Source organism: Amblyraja radiata, chromosome 20 (genome assembly GCF_010909765.2).
Source record: "Amblyraja radiata isolate CabotCenter1 chromosome 20, sAmbRad1.1.pri, whole genome shotgun sequence".
Lineage (NCBI taxonomy): Eukaryota > Metazoa > Chordata > Chondrichthyes > Rajiformes > Rajidae > Amblyraja > Amblyraja radiata.
This window is the reverse complement of record NC_045975.1, coordinates 29943415-29965465: the sequence shown is the minus strand read 5'-3', so window position 1 is coordinate 29965465 and position 22051 is coordinate 29943415. Positions and strand designations below refer to the sequence as shown.

Genomic DNA, 22051 nt, shown 5'->3' with positions numbered 1-22051 from the left:
GGCAGGGAATTCCATAAATCCACAACTCTCTGGGTGAAAAAGTTTTTTTTCTTGGAACGTCAGAGCTTGAGGGGAGACTTGATAGAAGTATATAAAATTAAGAGTGGCATAGCCAAAAATGCTTTTCACAGTACCTCAGTACACGTGACAATAAATGAAACTAAACTAGACTAGAAAGGGTAGACAATCAGAATCTTTTGCCTTGGGTGGAAATGTCCTACACCAGAGGACATAGCTATAAGGTGAGAGGGGGGAAATATAATGGAGATGTGCAGGGCATGTTTTTTTTACACAGCGGGTGGTGAGGGTTGGATCACAATGCCAGGGGTGGTGGCGGAGGCAGATACAATAACATAGTTTTACATCGGAACATAAATTGCAGGGAATGGAGGGATATGGATCACTTGCAGGCAGATGAGTTCGGTTTAGCTAGGCATCATGTTCAGCACAAACATAGTGGGCCAGAGGGTCCGGTCCCGTGCTGTACAGTCCTATGTTCTATGTTCTAGACCTCTCTAACCCCTTCCGAACTGTATCAGCACCCACCATGCTCATCTCCTCGAGACCTAGCAACATCCTCGTAAAGTTTCTCTGTACCCTTACCAACATCTTTCCTATAACATGGTGCCCAGAAGTGAACACAATACTCTAAATGTGGCCTCACCAACACTCTTATACAACTGCAACATGGCCAACATCTATATTCAACACTCTGACTGCCGAAGGTCAACATGACAAAAGTCTTGTTGACCACCCAATCTACCCATGAGGCCATCTTGAAGGAACTATGTGCCTGCACTCTGGAATCCCCCCCCCCCCCCCCCCCCCCCCCCCCACCAGCTAAAGACAATTAACAGGGACGGGTTTGGCATACGATGGTGAGAATTGCTCAGAGTGTTGATTCAGGCATTCAGGTTTGTCGATCAAACCACTCCAGAGCCCAGCTTACAATATCCAGACCACAGTCACTCAACTGGAACTGCTGGTACCCTGTTCAAGGGGACGGTGAAAGAGAGGGGCTTGTCATCGGTGATATAAATGGCAAGTCAACTCCTTTTAGTGCAATCTTTCACCAGCATTCAACTCTTTTATTTATCCCATGACAGTGAGCTGTCAGGGAGACCAAAGAAACTGCAGATGCTAAAATCTTGAGAAAACCACAAAGTGCTGAAGTAACTCAGCAGGTCATGCACATATCAGCTTTCACCCCATCAGCCGTCACATACGACACACCATGCTATGACATTTTTGCCACCTCCAACGGGATCCCACCGCTCGTCACATCTTCCCATCTCCACCCCTTTCTGCTTTCCACAGAGACCTTCCCTCTGCAACTATGATTCACTCATCCCTTCCCTCGCAAACCACCGCCTCCCCAGGTACTTTCCCCTGCAACCACAGGTGATGCAACACCTGTCCCTATACCTCCTCCCTTGACTCTGTCCAGGAACCTCGACAGTCCTTTCAATGAGGCAGGGGTTTACTTGCACTTCCTCCAACCTCATCTACTGTATCCGTAGTTCTAGGTGTGGGCTCCTATATATTAGCAAAACAAAGCGCAGACATGGCGATCATTTCGCAGAACACTTATTCTCAGTCTGCCTTGACCTACGTGATCTCTCAGTTGCCAAACACTTTAACTCCCCTTCCCATTCTCACAATGACCTTTCTGTCCTGGGCTCCTCCACTGTCAGAGCGAGACTACACACACTTGTAGGAACAGCACCTCATATGTCGCTTGGGCAGCTTACACCCCAGCGGTTATGAATATTTATTTCTCTAATTTCAAGTAACCCTTGCATTCCCCCTCTCTCTCTCTCTCTGTCCTCCCCCACCCTAGTCATCCTGCTAGTTTCACTGTTTGTATCCCATCGTTATCTCCTTCTCCATATCCAACAAAGGACCATTGTGGGCTCAACCTTTCCTGGGACTTTGGTGCCGGCTGTGATTTCTTCGGAACCTTTTCATACCTCTAGTTTCCCTCTCCCCGACTCAGTCTGAAGAAGGGTCTCAAGCCGAAACATCACCTATTCCTTTTCTCCAGAGATGCTGCCTGACCCGCTGAGCTATTCCAGCATTTTGTGTCTATCTTCAGTGTAAACCAGCACCTGCAGTTCATTCCTACCCATCCAACTGATCCAATGTATTGCACAATGTATACACAACCCCCAACCTAACAACGCCTAATTTTCAGCAACAACTGAGAATATATTTTATCAAATGCCTTTTATCAAATGCCAGGTACATCACATCCACTCTTTTCCCATGATCTATTTTGCTGATATACTCCTCAGAGAGCTATGAAATTTGGCATCCTAACTATCCTTTCATAAAACTATGTTGACTCTACCTAATCAGTATGGTTTAAGTGCTCTGTAAATATATGCTGAATAATGGATTCCAACACTGGCCGACATTTTATGTCAGAGGTGTTAGATTTGCTGTCTGATCTCTGGGACCGTTCCAGAATCTTAGGGCATTAGCTTGATCATTGCAAATGCATTTATTGTTTCTTCAACCACCTCTTCAACCACTTCTTCAACAAATCCAAGGAGCAGGTCCAGATAATTTGTTAGCATTTGCTCCCCGTATTTTCTTTAATACATTTAATTCTTCAATTCAGACTTAGTAGGAACCTGGGGGGTAACTTTTGCACACAGAGGTTGGTGGGTGTATGGAACGAGCTGCCGCAGGCGGTGGCTGAGGCAGGTAGTGTGGCAACATTTAAGAAACATTTGAACATGTACATGGATAGGGCAGGTTTAGAGGGATAGGGGGCAAATGCAGGCAGGTGGGACTTAGTGTACATGGGACATGTTGGTACTGTGGGCAAGTTGGGCCAAAGGGCTAGTTTCCACACTGTATGACTATGATATTTCCTTTGATAATATTAATTGCCATCAGATCCATTACTTTGCACCCTTGACTCACCAGCATTGTATTCATGTTATCTTCTGCAATTAATTCAAAACATACGTGTTTATTACATTAGATATTTTTTTTGTTCTCCTTTATAACATATCCATAATTTACCTCGTACCCACATTTTATCATCTCTTTCATATATATATATGGAGAAGCTCCTACAATTTAAATAAAAACTTATCAATCTCTGTTATCTCCGTCATCATTTTGATCATGGATAGACACAAAATGTAGTAACTCAGCGTGTCAGGCAGCATCTCTGGAAAAAAAGATGACATTTCGGCTTGGGACCCTTCTTCACCCTGAAGAAATGTCCCGACCCGAAACATCCCCTACCCATTTTCTCAGGAGATGCTGCCTGATCACTCAGCTACTGCAGTATTTTGTGTCTTTCTGGGTTGAAGTGAACCACTTTTCATGGTAATTTGTATAAAGAATGTTCATGTTCATAGGTGATCGGAGTGGAATTAGGCCATTCGGCCCATCAAGTCTACTCCACCATTCAGTCATGGCTGATCTATCTTTCCCTCTCAACCCCATTCTCCTGCCTTCTCCCCATAACCCCTGGTACCCGTAATAATCAGGAATATGCCAATCTCCGCCTTAGAAATCTCCATTGACTTGGCCTCCACAGCCTTCCGTGGCAATGAATTCCACAGATTCACCGTCTGACTAAAGAAATTCCTCCTCATCTCCTTCCTAAACAAACATCCTTTAAATGGTGGGAATGCTTGCTGTAAATAACCAGGCATACCATTCCAGAGTTTGTACAGAAGAAAATGTGTCATCAAAGGTTAGTACAGCTGTTTACGTACCATCCAAACGAGAGCTCTGTTGGCAAAGTAATGGTACTGTTCGATTGTCGACATGACACTGAAGATGAGGCAAACCAAAACGATAAGAAATCTGGAAGGCAAAATGAGGGGAAAATGAGAAGGATGAAATATGAACACTTATTGTTTCAAAAAGAGGAATAAAATACAACTACATCACTTCCCGTGTAGGAAGGAAATGCAGACAGACACAAAATCCTGGAGCAACTCTGAGGGTCAGGCAGCAACTCTGGAGAAAAGGAGTAGGTGACCCTTCAGAGTCTGAAGAAGGGTTCTGACCCAAATCTCAACCTGTTCCTTTTCTCCAGAGATGCTGCCCGAGTCACTCCAGCACTTTGTGTCTTTCTTCCAGCAGCTTCTGAAGAAGGAGCATTTACCTGAAACCCATATCTCTTAACCATTCCACAGATTCATCACCCTCTGACTAAATAAAAATGTCCTCATCTCCTTCCCAAAGGAACGTCATATAATTCTGAGGCTATGACCTTGAAAGGTCACGAGTAGAAACATCCTCACCACATCCACTCTATCCAAGTTTCAATGAAGCCCCGCTCATTCATCAAAACTCCAGCGAGTCCAGGCCTAGTACCATCAAACGCTCATCATATGTTAACCCACTCATTCCTGGGATCATTCTCGTAAACCTCCTCTGGACCCTCGCCAATGCCGGCACATCCTTCATCCTTCCTCAGATATGGGGCCAAAACCTGCTCACAATACTCCAAATGCCATCTGACCAGTGCCTCTGCATTACATCCCTGCATTTTAGTCCTCTCAAAATAAATACTAGCATTGCATTTGCCTTCCTTACTACCATTTCGACTTACAAATTAACTTTGTGGGAATCCTGCACTAGTACTCCCAATTCTGGAGGCAGAAGTACCATCACCCGGCGAGAACATCAGGCGCCGTGGCGGCGACTGTGGAGGCCTCAACAGGCCCAACTTTGGGTGGACAAGAGGATGGGGACTGGACTTTGTGCCTTCCCCCACAGTGGGAATCACTGTGGGGGGATGTTTTTATGTTTTGGTGTTGAATTTCTTCATGAATACTGTGTTGTATTTTTATTAGTGTGCTGCAAGGACATCAGAATTTACCCTGAATAAGGGGATTAATAAAGTCTATCAATCAATCAATCAATCAAGAAGGATGGTTGACCCAGGCAGTACACTCTGTGTTCCCCCACAGTATTCTGCACAGTAAATGGCATCATTCTATTAACCCTGATGAAGAAGCATTAGAGGGTCAAAGACGATACTTGTCTCGAAGCGCCCGGTCCAATTTCCAGAGTGATTCAAAATGACCTGGGAACAGTGTTAACATCCATTCACTCTGGAATGGAATTGTTTTTAATCATGCACTCTTTAAAAAATAAATTCCGTGTCACACAAATAAATTAATAGGCAAAAAGCATTTTCAACAGATTTGACAAGGTAATTGCAAGGGTGATGATGGAATGTCCAGACTACAGGTCACACACAATGGGTCAGTGTAAGGACTTACCCATTTAGAATGGAGATGAGCAATGGCATCACTCAATAGTTTTCAAATTATTTTAATTCTCTATCCAAGAGAATACCGGATATACTGCCAATGGGTACATTTAACACGAATGCCAGAGTTTGGGATATCTACAGAAATACAGTAGGAATAGAGCGGTGATGTAAGACATGTGGACGGGAAACGGGTCGGAAAGACTTGGAGGGATATGGGCCAAATGCAGGCAAATGAGGCATCTTGGTTGGCATGGATGTATTGGACCAAAGGGCCTGTTTCCGTGCTGTATAACTCTAATGTAGCTGAGACTGATCTCACTGACCAGTATATTGTCAGCCATTTGTGACTTTGGATCCATTGTTATACAGGTCCACCACCAATTTTCCAGCACCCTTGATTCTGGAGCATTTCTGGATGAGGGACCGACAGAGGTCACGGCCTCCAAGTGGTGTCCAGAGCAGTCCGCCTAGGCTGCCGATGAGCCGAGATAGCGTTCCTCAAAATCGGCCTCAGAAATCGGCCATGGGAACGGATCTGCTGGCTGCAGCCAGACCAGAGTTCCAGAGCCCCGTACGCAGGGAGCAAATTGGGCCCGCAGATCGGCCACGGAAGTCCTGAAGAGATCCGGATCGGCCACCTCATCCGGTCTAGGTGACACATTTTCAGGGAGACTTCTGGGGGGGGGGGGAGGGGGGGGGGGCGGGATTTCAAGTGCATTTTCGTGATTTTGTCCAGTTTAAAGTAGGCACCAGTTGCTATGAAATCAGTGGTGGACACATTCATTCCTGTCATTTAGGTATTGTTAACCATAAATAAAGGTTTGCTGTTAACTCCATCCTTTGTGCTAGTCTTACCAATCAAAAATAAAGAAGAGAACACCATTATCGGTAAAATAGGATGTGATATTGCTGTTAGGGAAATAGGAAGGCAGCATCCAAATGTAAGGGGGATGAGAATGGGACTCCCTTGATAAAGTGGTGAAGATGGCAGGCAGTGGAGGTGGCGTGCATTGGTAAGCTGCACAAGGGTGACAAATCACCACCATTTGCTCCCTACCTGGATGGGAGAGAGGGTCCCAACCCAACACAAATGATATTGTTGAGGTCCCAGGGGGAGCAGAGCAGTGCAGCAAAAAGACAAAGTCCTTAACTACTATGTAGAAACAAAGAAATGGAGATGCAGGCGCTGCAGTGGCTCTGCGGGTCAGGCAGCAGCTCAGGAGAAAAAGGACGGGTGATGTTTCATGTCGGGACCCTTCTTCAGATCTGCTGAGTTACTCCAGTGCTTTGTGTCTATCTTTAAGTACTACTCCTGCTAGTCCCAGAAATGTATGAGATGAAGGGTTAATTGGAGTGAAGGGTTATAAAAGAGTGTTTATTCTTGATTTGCCGTGCTACTTTAATTTATGTTAGAGATACAGCGCAAGTGAATAGAAACATAGAAACATAGAAATTAGGTGCAGGAGTAGGCCATTCGGCCCTTCGAGCCTGCACCGCCATTCAATATGATCATGGCTGATCATCCAACTCAGTATCCCGTACCTGCCTTCTCTCCATACCCTCTGATCCCCCTAGCCACAAGGGCCACATCTAACTCCCTCTTAAATATAGCCAATGAACTTGCCTCGACTACCCTCTGTGGCAGAGAGTTCCAGAGATTCACCACTCTCTGTGTGAAAAAAGTTCTTCTCATCTCGGTTTTAAAGGATTTCCCCCTTATCCTTAAGCTGTGACCCCTTGTCCTGGACTTCCCCAACATCGGGAGCAATCTTCCTGCATCTAGCCTGTCCAACCCCTTAAGAATTTTATAAGTTTCTATAAGATCCCCTCTCAATCTCCTAAATTCTAGCGAGTATAAACCAAGTCTATCCAGTCTTTCTTCATAAGACAGTCCTGACATCCCAGGAATCAGTCTGGTGAACCTTCTCTGCACTCCCTCTATGGCAATAATGTCCTTCCTCAGATTAGGAATACATGCCCTTCGGCCCACCGAGTCTGCGCCAACCAGCGATTGCCCCGTACACTAGCACTATCCTACACATTAGGCACAATTTAAAATCTTCAGGAATTCAGGAAACCGGAGCTCTTGGAGAAACCTCACGCGGTCATAGGGAGAATGTATCAACTCCGTACAGAGAGCACCCATAGTCAGGATCGAACCCGGGTCATTGGCACTGTAAGGCAGCAACTCTACCGCTGAGCCACTGTGCCGCCCTTAACTATTCAAGTGTCTGTCACCATTTTTGTGTAAAAATGTGCATTTTTTGCAATTAAAGCTAATTCTGCAGTCCAATGAGATACTGGAATGGAATATGTCCTTGTTGGAAAGCCAACGAGGTGAGAAGGTGATGGCAAGAGTTGGGGTCCAGCTCATAGAATCATGGAAAATATGGGTTGGAGTAGGCCATTCAGCCCTTCGGACTTGTTTCATCATAAGACATGCCTGATCAGTATACCCTGGCCACTTGGCTGCTCCAACCTCTTCCCCATATCCCTTCAGCTCTAAAAACATGACCTACCTCCATCTTAAATATATCATAATCATTTGGCTTCAACTGCTTTCCACAGTGGGGAACTTTGTGTTCGGTATAGACTTACTCTTCAATGGGATTGTTGTATAGCAGTCGAGAGAGGCAACCCAAGCTGGTGATCTCCTCTCTAGCCTGGGGATGTGGAAGCCAACATTACAATCCTGGGTTCTGTGTTTTGCGCAAACAGAATTCTGATACAGGAAGCCCAGGTAACTAGGTCAAGTATGTAGGACGTTCCTAAACAATTATTGCTTCGTCTTGTGATTGAGAAACATATATATGTTTTCCTTAATTGGCAATGTTTGACATTTATTACCCACCCGCCCTTACCGGCATTTAAGGATAATTTTCTTGCAATTTGAGGCAATGTGTGGTACATTGGACTACTTGAAAAGAGTGTTCTGCATGAGCGTGCAGTGAAGATGCAGAAGCTTGGTCTGCAGTAGTGACCCTGAGCTGCTGGTTATCTGTCGCTTGAATTCACCACCCACTCACCAGCTGGTCTTTGTTACAATGCGGCTCGACGCATACTTGAGTAACAACACCTCATCTTCCTCCTGGCAATCTTCGCTTTAGAAATATCCATTGACTTGGCCTCCACAGCCGCTTGTGGCAATGTATTCCACAGATTCACCAACCTCTGTCTAAAGAAATTCCTCCTCATCTCCATTCTGAAGGTACGCCCTTTTATTCTGAGGCTGTGCCCTTTGGTTCTAGACTCCCCCATTACTGGAAACATCCTTTCCACATCAACTCGATCTCAGCCTTTCATCATCCAGTACGTTTCAATGAGAAACCTCCTCATCATTCTAACTCCAACAAGTACAGGGCAGAGCCTTCAAACACTCCTCATACACCAACCCAATCATCCTCAGGATCATTCATATAAACCTCCTCTGGACCATTTTCAAAGTCAACACATCCTTCTTTATATACCCAGCCACTGACACTCTCCTCCGCCTAGCGGAGCTGGTCCTTACCCTCAATAACTTCACATTTGTCTCCTCCCATTTCCTCCAAATACAAGGCGCAGCTATGGGCACACGCATGGGCCCCAGCTACGCCTGCCTCTTTGTCGGGTACATCGAATAATCCTTGTTCAATACGTACCAGGGCCCCATCCCCGACCTCTACCTCCGTTACATCGACGACTGCTTTGGGGCCACCTCCTGCACCCACACACAACTGACTGACTTCATCCACTTCACCACCAACTTTCATCCGGCACTCAAATACACCTGGACTATTTCCGTCACTTCCCTACCATTCCTTGACCTCACTATCTCCATAGCAGGTGATAGACTTCTGACCGACATCCACTATAAACCCACTGACTTCCATGGCTATCTGGACTACACTTCTTCCCACCCTGCTTCCTGTAAGGACTCCATCCCCTACTCCCAATTCCTCCGTCTACGCCGCATCTGCTCCCAGGATGAGGCGTTCCACACCAGGGCATCTGAAATGTCCGCATTCTTCAGAGAACGGGGGTTCCCCTCCTCCACCATAGATGAGGCTCGCACCAGGGTCTCTTCCATACCCCGCAACACTGCTCTCTCGCCCCATCCCCGCACTCGCAACAAGGGCAGAGTCCACCTAGTCCTCACCTTTCACCCCATCAGCTGTCACATACAACAAATAATCCTCCATCATTTTCGCCACCTCCAACGTGACCCCACCACTTGCCACATCTTCCCATCTCCCCCCATGTCTGCTTTCCGCAAAGACCGCTCCCTCCATAACTCCCTTGTCAATTCTTCCCTTCCCTCCCGTACCACCCCCTCCCCGGGCACTTTCCGTTGCAACCGCAAGAAATGCAACACCTGTCCCTTCACCTCCCCCCTTGACTCCATTCAAGGATCCAAGCAGTCGTTCCAGGTGCGACACAGGTTCACCTGTATCTCCTCCAACCTCATCTACTGCTCTAGATGTCAGCTGATCTACATCGGTGAGACCAAGCGGAGGTTGGGCGATCGTTTCGCCGAACACCTCCGGTCGGTCCGCAAGAACCTACCTGACCTCCCGTTGGCTCAGCACTTCAACTCCCCCTCCCACTCCCCGTCCGACCTCTCTGTCCTGGGTCTCCTCCATTGCCAGAGTGAGCAACACCGGAAATTGGAGGAACAGCACCTCATATTCCGCTTGGGGAGTCTGCATCCTGCGGGCATGAACATTGAATTCTCCCAATTTTGTTAGCCCTTGCTGTCTCCTCCCCTTCCTCAGCCCTCGGGCTGTCCCCTCCTATCACCCAGCCCTCGGGCTCCTCCTTCTCCTTTTTCCTTCCTTCTCACCGCCACCCCCTATCAGTCTGAAGAAGGGTTTTGGCCCAAAACGTTGCCTATTTCCTTCGCTCCATAGATGCTGCTGCACCCGCTTAGTTTCTCCAGCATTTTTGTGTACATCCTTCTTTAGATATGGAGCCCAAATTGCTCACAAGATTCCAAATGTGGACTCACCAGTGCCTGATAGACTCAGCATTACATCCTTGCTTTTATACTCCAGTACCCTCAAAATGAATGGTAACACTGCATTTGCCTTGGTTTCTTCTTGGTTTCATGGTCCTCCAAATTATTCCAAATGGAATTTAAACTGGAGGTGGCCTTCCTGCCATCTGCCACCACTATGCCCACTCTCCCAACCTGTCTAAGTCCTTCTGCAGCCTCCCTGCTTCCTCAACACTGCCTGTCCCTTCACCTAGTTTAGTATCATCTGCAAACTTGGCTACAAGGCCATCAATTCCCCGAAAGGTTAGGAATGCCCAACTGACATACAACCTGTAAAGCCACCGGCATCGGCGGAAACGGAATCACGCCACGGAGAGAGAGGTGCACCGACGAGAACAATAGGGCCGCTGAGAACAAAGGGGAACCTGGCCTGGGGGGGGGGGGGGCACGAGAACAATGGGGGAACTGGCATGGTTGGCCAATGTTTTAGTTTAGTTTAGTTTATGTTATGTACAGTGAAAAGCTTTTGTCGCATGCTATCCAGGCAGCGGAAACACTATAGAAACATAGAAAATAGGAGCCGCAGTAGTAGGTCATTCAGCCCTTCGAGCCAGCAATGCCATTCAATATGATCATGGCTAATCATCCAAAATCAGTACCCCGTTCCTGCTTTCCCATACCCCTTGATTCCATTTGCCCAAAGAGCTATATCTAACTCTCTCTTGAAAACATAATTACAATTGTGCCATTCACAATGTATAGATATATGATAAAGCGAATAACATTTAGTGCAAGATAAAGTCCAGTAAAGTCGGATCAAAGATCATCCAAGGGTCTCCAGTGAGCTAGACAGTAGCTCAGGACCAGTAGCTATTCCTCTATAGTTGGTGATAGGCTAACAGCTGGGAAGAAAATGTCCATAAATCTGGAGGTGTGAGTTACTCGAGTACCTGGAGGAAACCCATGCAGTCTTATGTTGGCTGTGCAAACACTAGGCACACAAGTCTCGAGGTCAGGGTAAGTGACTGGAGCTGTGAGACAACAGCACCACCTGTTGTGCCCCGTTCTGCTCCTCTATGAACCAAGTCATTCTCCAAATCCGATGGCTGAAATCTCAACGAATGTGGAAACAGATAAATGGTGGTTCCGAGTAAAGATATTTCCAATTGGTTCTTGATACTCAAAGATGAATCCGAGTGATCCTAAGAGTCATAGAGTCACACAGTGGAAACAGGCCCTTCATCCCAACTTGTCCACAACGGGCAAGTTAAAGGGTTGTGAATGAGTGAAATTCTTTGCCACTGAAGGCTGTGGAGGCCAAGTCAATGGATATTTTTATGGCAGAGGTAGATAGATTCTTGATTTTTCTGTGGGTGTCAGGGGTTATGGAGAGAAGGCAGGAGAATGGGGTGAGGAGGGAGAGAGAGATCAGTGATGATTGAATGGTGGAGTAGACCTGATGGGCTGAATGGCCTAAATCTGCTCCCATCACATGACCTTATGGCCGACCAACATGTCCCATCTACACTAATCCCACTTGCCTGCATTTGGCCCTTATCCCTCTAAACCTGTCCTGTCCATGTACCTGTTTAAGAAGGAACTGCAGATGCTGGAAAATCAAAGGGAGACAAAAATACTGGAGAAACTCAGCGGGTGAGGCAGCATTGATGGAGCGAAGGAAATAGGCAACTTTTCAGGCCGAAACCCTTCTTCTTAAATGTTGCGATAGTCCCTGCCTCAACTACATCCTCCGGCAGCTTGTTCCACACACCCACCATCGTTTGTGTGAAGATGTTACTCCTCAGATTCCTATAAAATCTTTCCCCCTTCACCTTAAACCTATGCCCTCTGGTTCTCGATTCCCCTACTCTGGGCAAGAGACTCTGTGTGTCTACCCGATCTATTCCGCTCATGATTTTATACACGTCTATAAGATCACTCCTCGTCCTCCAGGAAATAGGATCCAAGCCTGCTCAACCTCTCCCTATAGCTCAAGACCACCTCTTGGTTTTCACAGCCTTCGAAGCATTAAATGGGCCTCTGGTACAATTTCACAGATCAGGTATTGTTACAGGCGTATCATCACCATTGTTCTTGCTGGACTTGGAACCTTCGACTACTGCCACCGGCAGTGGTGAATATCAGGGATCGATGACCATCCGGTGATGCTGAAGATTGACCCATATTTAAACAATGCATCTTTCTTGCTCGGGGTCCCCAGGCAAGCTTCTGAAGGACATTCCAAACTATCACATTTTTGAGTAATCTCAGTAAGGGGTCAATGTGTCAGCTGTTAGTGCCTTGATTCCATTCCATGCAGATGTCCATTATGGTGAACATTAAAATACAGGTAGTTCCACTGTAACGTGTGTTTCCACAATGCAAAGTGGTTACAAGGTGAATTTTAGGATTGGGGATCACCATTGGAATTACGCAGGCCATATCTGTAACAGCACGATGTGTGCTTTCAAGGCAATTATAGCCTGTCCTGCTGTAACGACTTTCTATGAGTCAAGAGTCCAGAGTGTTTTATTGTCATATGTCCCAAACAGAACAATGAAATTCTTACTTACAATAGCAGCAGCATAAGTAAACATAGTACTATGTGAACAATATAATAAACTAAAGAAGTTCAGTATATATGTTCAGTGTCTGTGTGTATATATACACACACACACAGTATATATATATTTACACACACACATACACACGCACACATAGAAAATACATATGCACACACACACACACACACACACACACACACATATATATATATATATATATATGTGTGTGTGTGTGTGTGTGTGTGTGTGTGTGTGTGTGTGCATGTGTGCAGTAAAGATATATATATATGTGTGTGTGTGTGTGCAAGAAAGATGTGTATTCATACACAGGTATACACATGTACACACATACATGTAACACATAAAACAATAAACATACAATAATAGTGCAAACAAAGAGTAATTGCAAAGTTTCTGATGAATGTAATGAACACATTATAGCAGAACCATCTCAAGATAGACATTGATTTTACTCCCATAGATTTCATCGGCTGTTGTCCCTACTTATTTTAATAATAAAAGGTATGGACATAATCTAAATGCGCACATGAATTAATTTTCATTTTGAAAATGGTATTTTATGAGTTTCATTTAAGGTTCTCTAAAGTCAATTTGAGGTATTCCTCTGGATTGGGAAATGAGCCAGATATGGTACAGTGGTAGAGCTAGTATAGATCAAGTAAGAATGAACCATGGAGACACATGTCCTTCACAACAGTTGTTGTTTTGCATCAAGAAAACAAATCTATCTGGGTCACATCAACAGAATGAAAACCAATCAAAGTCAGCAGAAGTCAGGCAACTTTTTTCTGAATTGTTTTTCTTCAGTATAAGACAATTAAACTTTATTTTGTAGCTCAAGTTTTATGCTATAATATTGCCATTCATTGAAAGGGGTGTGGAAGCAATGAAAGAAAGACTGAGGATTAAGGTTAATCAGATACCATTCATGGCCACAGGTAGACCGAGCATAGCCAAACAAAAGGAACACGAGTCTCCAATTAACCTACTAAAACTGTTTAACAATGGATATGCAATGCCTTGAAGGCTGTTCTTCTTGAGTGCCAGAAAGCCCAAGTAAGGTTTAGTGATACCTCGGAGCACAAACTCTATCTGAGCATTTTAAATGGGCCTACTCCTGTTTCTTTGCGCAATGTGCATTACGGAGGCATTTTTTGGAACTTCCTCTTTAAACCTCTACAGCTCAATATGCACCAACTTCTAATATACTTCCTAACATCCTTTAATATAATTGCTCTTTACTGTTTAGGATTGAACTGCAGATGCTGGTTTAAAACAAAGATAGACACAAAAAGCTGGAGTAACTCAGCGGGTCAGACAGCATCTCTGGAGAAAAGGAATAGGTGACGTTTTGGATCGAGACCCTTCTTCAGACTGGAGCAGAGGCTCGACCCGAAACGTCAGCTATTTCATTTCTCCAGAGATCTGTTTAGATCTGCTGTGGAAGAAATGATAACGAAGGTATGTAAACAGTGAAACCAGCAGGATGACTAGGGTGGGGGAGTGACGGAGAATACAATAGTTACTTGAAATTAGAGAAATCAATAGTCATACCACTGGGTTGTAAGCTGCCCAAGCTGTTGGGTGTTGTACCTCCAATTTGCGCGTGTCCTCACTCTGATTCTGCTATCGTGGGCAGCACTGTAGCACAAGTGCAGAACGGCTACCTCATAGCTCCAGTGAACCAGGAGTTGTCTGTGTGGTGTTTACACCTTCTGCCCATAATCCTGTTGGTTTTCTCAGAGTTTCCTCAGAGTGCTCCAGTTTCCTTTCAACCTCCAAAGACAACTGTGTTGGTCGGTTAATTGACCGCACCAATTGCCCCCATTGTGCGAGGGCGTGGTAGAATCCAGAGGGAGTTGATTGAAATTGAAAGTCGGGAGAATATAAAATGATTTGCGTAGGGTTAGTGGTGAGGATAGACACAAAAAGCTGGAGTAATTCAGCGGGACAGGCAGCCTCGATGGAGAGAAGGAATGGGTGACGTTTTGGGTCGAGACCTTTCTTCAGACCCAAAGTGGTGAGGAGTTTGATGGTTGGTATTAATTTGATTAACCCAAGGGCCTGTTTCCATGCTCTATGTAGTTAAAGGACAATGGGTGTCAGGGGTTATGGGGAGAAGGCAGGAGAATGGGGTTCGGAGGGAGAACTGGATCAGCCATGATTGAATGGCAGAATGATGGGCTGAATGGCCTAATTCTGCTCCTATTACTTGTGACTTTATGATTTGTGAAGGACAGGTGTTATAATTTTTCCTATGCTTGGTTCCATTTCACCTTGTTCTTTGTACTGATATCTGATTAGTATCATAAATCAATTAAATAATTTCATTTAGCAAAACACACGCAAATAGCAATCTATAAATATAGTTTCACAGATTATACTTTGATATATTTGTCTTGCTGTACCAAATCCTGGATGACTACTCTTTGGTTCCAGGGTATTACATTGTGACGCCCAACCAACGGTTTCATAAGATCATAAATCTTGTTTCACAAAGTAAACAAACCTTTCCTTCAAGGTCAACAAAATGAAGGTCTTCAATTTCAGAAAACAAGTGCATTACACATCCAGTGCAGCAAGTGGTGCTATGGGTGCTGTCTGTACAGAGTTTGGACATTCTCCCTGTGGTTTTCTCTGGGTGCTTCACTTTCCTCTCACACTCCAAAGATGTACAGGTTTGTAGGTTAATTGGCTTCCTTTAATTGTAAATTGCCCCTAGTGTATGTAGGATAGTGCTAGTGTATGGGGTGATCGTTGGTTGACACTGTCTTGGGGGACTAAAAGTTATGTTTCTATGCTGCATCTCCAAAATCTGCCTTCTCAGAAGATTAAAGAAATTCAGCATGTCCCAAAGACTCTTACCAGCATCTGCACATGCACCAAAGAAAGCATCCTATCCCATGCAGCCCAGCTTAGCACGGCAACTGCTCGGCTCAAGACCGCAAGAAACTGCAAAGAATCGTGGATGCAATCCAGTTCATGTACTGCTGTCGAAATATTTTCTGCATTTTTCCGGAGCAGAGGAGAAAAGCACATACATCCCTGCTTCTTCTCCCGCGGTCAGGCAGTCATACTGCTGCTTCAAGGCGATCGAGGCTCTTGATGTTGAAGCCCCCGCCGGGCGATGGTAGATCCCGCGGCCGATTTGAAGCCTCGTCGGGCGATTAAAGGCCCCGCGATTCAGGGCGGAAGAAGCTGCTGTTGTTGCTGGAGCTCCCGAAAGTCGGTCACCAACCAGGGACCTGCGAGTCCCCGATGTTACTGTCCACAGGGCCCGCTCTGAAGTCGTGTCGCAGCACCACCACAGCCTCCGAAACCAGTTCCATGATGGTAATTCCACAGTCTCTGCGACCAGAGCCCTCAAGGTCGATTCCAGTTGGAGGCCACTAGCTCCTAGATTTAACGCCTCAGCATAAATATATATCTCTTTTAATTTACACCACTTTTGGCCTTCTTTCATTGTCTCTCAAGTCTTCCCTAGGCCCCAGGACCATTACAGTAAGATGCGTGTAGGATGTGTGTGTGTGTGTGTGTGTGTGTGTGTGTGTGTGTGTGTGTGTGTGTGTGTGTGTGTGTGTGTGTGTGTGTGTGTGTGTGTGTGTGTGTGTGTGTGTGTGTGTGTGTGTGTGTGTGTGTGTGTGTGTGTGTAAAATTGTTAGTTGTGATGCCACCATCAAATAGTGCCCCCCCCATTTCTTCCAAGCAATTTCCGCCCATGGTGATTCAGCTGAAGTTTGAAACCTCTGCAGCAAAATCTATCTTTTATTCTTTTAATTGTGTCTCGTTATCTCTTAGGTAGTCACTTGGGGCAAGGCATTCAGCACCACTCACTTCACTTCAGTGTGAATTGGCTAACGTGGGACCCAAAGATTCTGCTTTGAATGGAGCAGGAGAGACCTGATGTGACCAATAATTATGGAGACACTGAGCCATTTTCACTGGACCTCTGAATGCTCTCAATGAAGCGATTGATACAGGTCCATCACCGATGTTCGGCAACCTCCCCCCAATCCCGAGAATGTGGCGCCTATGCCAGGTGAGGCGGCCAATCTCAACCTCATCGAGACTTCCGCGTCGATCGGTGGGTCAAATTTGCCATTTGCAGCTGGGGCTCCGGAACTCCGGCCCTGCCGGAGCCAACAGATCCGTCCCCATAGACGACTTGCATGTCCGACTTTGCGGGCCAGTATCTAGGCTCCCTCCAAAGCAGTGATCTCTGTTGGTCCAGCAAAATGGATAAAGGCTCTGGAACTAAAGATGCCAGAAAATCAGTGGTGGACAATAGACAATAGGTGTGGGAGTAGGCCATTCGGCCCTTCAAACCAGCACCGCCATTCACTGCGATCATGGCTGATCATCCACAATCAGTACCCAGTTCCTGCCTTCTCCCCATATCCCTTGACTCCGCTATCTTTAAGAGCTCTATCTAACTCTCTTGAAAGCCTCCAGAGAATTGGCCTCCACTGCCTTCTGAGGCAGAGAATTCCACAGATTCACAACTCTCTATCTGAAAAGGTTTTTCCTCATGGGAACTGTTGGAACCATTTGGGACTGTGGCCCCTGGTTCTGGACTCCCCCAAAATCAGGGACATGTTTCCTACCTCCAGCGTGCCCAAACCCTTAATAATCTTATATGTTTCAATAAGATTCCCTCTCATCCTTCTAAATTCCAGAGTATACAAGCCCAGCTGCTCCATTCTATCAACATATGACAGTCCCGCCATCCCGGGAATTAACCTTGAGAATCTACGCTGTACTCCCTCAATAGCAAGAATGTCCTTCCTCAAATTTGGAGACCAAAACTGCACACATTAGGGACAATTTATAATTTTTTACCAAAGCCAATTAGCCTGCAAACCTGTACGTCTTTGGAGTGTGGGAGGAAAGAAGAGCACCCGGGGAAAACCCATGCAGGTCACGGGGAGAACGTACAAACTCCGTACAGACAGCACCCGTAGTCAAGATCAAACCAGGGTCTCTGGCGCTGTAAGGCAGCAGCTCTACCTTAGCACCACCGTGCTGCCACAAGGTGCAATGGACCATGAAAGGGCGGCACGTGATACAGCATGGAAACAGGGCCTACGCACCACCGAGTCCGTGCCGGCCAGCGGTCACCACATACACTAGCGCTAGTCAACACAGGGGGAAATTCACAATTTTTACCAGAGCCAATTAACCTGGAGCATCCGGAGAAAACCCATGCGGTCACAGGGAGAACGTACAAACTATACAGACAGCACCCATAGCCAGGTTCAAATCCAAATCTCTGGTGTTGTAAAGCAGTTACTCTATCGCTGCATCACTATGCCACTCTACTATAGAGAATCTTTGCACCATTCCGTCATCTGCACTGACTGTTATACTTATATTTGTATTACTTGTATTAATCACGACAGTGTACATTGTTTACTCGATGAGCTTCATGCGAACAAGGAAATTCATTGCACCCTGGTGTATATGACAATAAATTAAATCAGAATCGGCAATACTGTATTGCACTAAGAACTTAGAAAGGATTTGTGACAATGTAATATTTTAATTTCTGACCTAATTTCCAATTATCACAGAAAGTCACCATTAAAGCAATAAAATCACATTGGCTTCTCTCCAAGAAAACCAAACAGAAATTTTAAAAAACACCACACCTTTCCTCTTAACAACAGTGCTGAGTTTTCAGCCCTCTTATCCGCACATGCCCGTTGCAAGTACATGCCTACACTTTCACACAGCCCTGCAATGTTTTGCTCTGACATGCAACACAATTAGGCTGGAATAATCATCCAGGAGATCCCTCTTGGGGCACAGATGGTACCAGCTGGAGACAAGCAGGTGCCAGTTTTGTCTCCCAACATTAATTGCAACCATTTGGAAACAACCACGTTAACTTTTTAGTCCCAAAGTGTATTTTTGCAAAGGGAGTTCAGAGCCTAGTGGATTGACACACCGAGCTCTCTTTCCAGTGATCTTGCCTTAAATCTAAACCATCACCAGGGACAAGGGGCCTAGCGTGCGTTAGGCGCGGACTATCTCAGCACAGTGCATAGTGTGGACACAAGGAAATGCAGATGCTGGAATCTTGCGCAAAAAAACAAAGTGCTGAAGGAACTCAGCTAGTCAGATATCATCTGTGGAGGGAATGGGCAGAGGATGTTTTGGATCGGGACCCTTCTTCAGACTAGCCTGTAAGGGGGTGGGGGTAAAAGTTAGAAAAGAGAGCTGGGGGTGAGACAAAGCCTGGCAAGTGGATACAGGTAAGATGAAGGGGGGGTAGAAATTGGCAGATGAGTGGAGTAAGTAACAGAGGTTAAAAGGAGACAAAAATGTCAGATAAGGCAAGAAGTGGAGGAATGAAATGCAAAGACAGAGGGAAGGGTATGGGTGAAAGGGGACAGTGAAGGAAGAGAAAGAGGCGGCATAGAAGGAAACCCTGGGACTTGGGGATGGGAGATGAGCATACAAGAGAGGTGAAATGAGCAGGGTCACTAGGGTGGTGGCAGGCCATGGGGCAAATGTGAGTGCGTCAGGGTGGGGGCGGGAGGGGGCTATATTAGTTGAAATTGGAGAATTCAGTGTTTACATTGCTGAGTTGTAGGTTACCCAAGTGGACTACGAGATGTTGTTCTTCCAGTTTGAGCATGTGGCCTGACTTTGGCAAAGGAGGAGGCCAAGAACAGGAAGGCCAGAATGGGAATGGGAAGGAGAGTTAAAATGATTCGCAACCGGGAGTTCCTGCAGGCTTTGGCAGACAGAGCACAAATGCAGAATGGACTTGTGTCCGCAGTACAGATATGCCCACAACTCATCTTTATGTAGGAGCTCCCTGTAAGAGATATAGTAATAACGTGAGGGAAGAACATAGAGACCTTGTGAATTGTGAGATCTTTTTATTGTGAATTTCACAACATTAGGACACTCCAAACTCATTTTTGCCACTGTATAAATGTGGTCTGTTATAATGTAGGAAGTGTGGCAGTGAATTTATGTGCAGCCAGGTTCCATTAAAAGTAGTTATGGAATAGTCAGATAATGCAGCCTTCTCTCAAAATGTAAGTATAAATATTGGGCAGTAAGAAAAGAAAAAGTTGCCGCCTCTCTACATGCCCACCTGTGATGGAAAATTCTCGTCAAAGAATGCACACAGTAATGCAGCACTCCCCCGCAGCATTGCACATTCAGCATATGATTTTGCTGAACTTTCCAGAATTGGTACTGAATCCACAGATACAGTTACTTAAGTGGCCATGGAAAGGTCCTCACTGCCAAATGACCAAGCAATCTAGTTTGAACTCCAAACAAATCAATTCGGTATTGTTTTTCACGAATCCCTCTAAAGTGCATGGAATTAAGTGTTTAAAGACGCAAAAGGTCTTTGTGTGTCTATCCTGGCAATCAAGAATTGAATACTGTTCATCATTTTTAATTTATCAGGAGTGCAAAAGCAATTCAGGTCATGCTTGTTTCAAAACGAAGATCTGTTCCTTTTAAATTGAACCAATATGGAACTGGATTAGATTGGGAATGGGAATGTTTCTTTGTTAGTAGGTAAATTATTGGAATCAATTGCGTAGGGATAGTATAAACACTAATTTAGAAAGCATGGATTTGTTGAAAGTAGATGGCATGTGGCTAACATAAAAATGAACGTTGCACAGTCATGTTCTCTACTGCTGCGCCAGAGACCCAGGTTCGTTCCTAACAACAGGTGCTGCCTCCACAGAGTTTGCACGTTCTCCCTTTGATTGTGTGGGTTTTCTCTGGATCTCCCCTGGTTTCCTCCCACACTCCAAAGAAAAAGAAAAGAAACCACATGCAGGTTAATTGGCTTCTGTAAAAATTGAAAATTGTCCCGATTGTGTAGGATAGTGTTTGTGTACGAGGATCACTGGTCAGAGCGGACTCAGTGAGCTGAAGGGCCTGTTTCCGCGCTATATCTCTAAACTAAACTGAACTAAACAGCCCCTTCAGCCCAGTATATTGGTGCCGGCTACAACGCCAGTATTTGACATTTCCACCCTGGGACAAAGTTTCTGGAGTAACTCAGTGGGTCAGGCAGCATCTCTGGAGAAGACGAGGTGACGGTTTGGGTTGAGACTCTTCTTCAGACTGTCGGTTAATGTTTTTATACGTTTGTAGGTTAATTGTAAGTTGTCCCTAGTGTGTAGGATAGTGTTAGTGTAGGGTGGTCGCTGGTCAGCGCAGACTCCATTGTCGGAAGGGCTGTTTTCCACGCTGCATCTCCAGTCTAAAGATCACAATGGTGTATCAGATCTAAATTGTCATGACCGTTTACCATCAGGTGCGTTGTAAATGATCTTAAGTTACTGACATAAGATGTTAACGGTTATAGGGAAATGATTCTTCAGTAGCCACACTTTCCATCTTTTATGCGGGTCAAAGATACAATGAAAGAAAATATGGACCTTTTCAATGTAGTTTTCAATTCAGTTACTGGGTATAGTTGCGGCATCTCAGATAATGGAGAACAAAGCTCAAATTCATGAAAATTTCCAAGAGATGAAATTTGGCTTTCTCTCTTTGGGTAAGGATGGTTTTAAATAGCTATATTTAACATATTCCTCTCACCCACATCTAGGAAACAAACACGTATCCGATTTCTTGGACGACTGCCATTTATTTGAACATTAAAAATCATGAATGACCACATGCAACAAATTTCTGATCAGTCAGAGCTTAATTGGCACAATATGTTTAAAATCTGCCATTCAAGCACATCCACAACACACGTGCCCTCCAGTCCACTCTACCAACCCTAGTCTCCCCAACGAATCATTTTCAGCGATGGATATCCTACACCTTCTTTTGGCCGGGCTGCTGACCGACGTGGCCACGGGCAAGGAGCTGCTGCTGCACTACGTCGGGATGGGTGAGGCGAGGCCAGACACGGCGCTCCGACCCGACAGTCCCCTCGACCTGGGTAGTAGCAGTCAAATACGGGACAAGGGCAGTCCCATATGGGACAAACCAATTTAGCCCAATATACAGGTTGTCCTGGCTAATACGGGACAGTTGGCAACTTTATATATATATATATATTCCACTTTCACATCCACTCCCTGCACATTAGTAGAAATATTACAGAGGACGTTTTACATACAACCTGCACATTTTCAGCATGTGCGAGGAAATTAGAGCACCCGGAGAAAACCCACACAGTCACAGCGAGAGTGTGCAAACTCCACAAAGGCAGCACCCAAGGTCAGGATTGAACCTGGG

General features: G+C 45.4%; 1 protein-coding gene across 1 annotated transcript in view; it reads right to left on the bottom strand.

Moving 5' to 3' along the window:
• Window positions 1-22051, bottom strand: part of kcnq1 (potassium voltage-gated channel subfamily Q member 1) — a 654391-nt gene that overhangs the window by 529548 nt on the left and 102792 nt on the right. The window contains exon 3 of the mRNA XM_033039179.1: window positions 3741-3831. Within this exon, the coding sequence (XP_032895070.1) occupies window positions 3741-3831 (91 nt within the window). The remainder of the gene's footprint in view (window positions 1-3740; window positions 3832-22051) is intronic.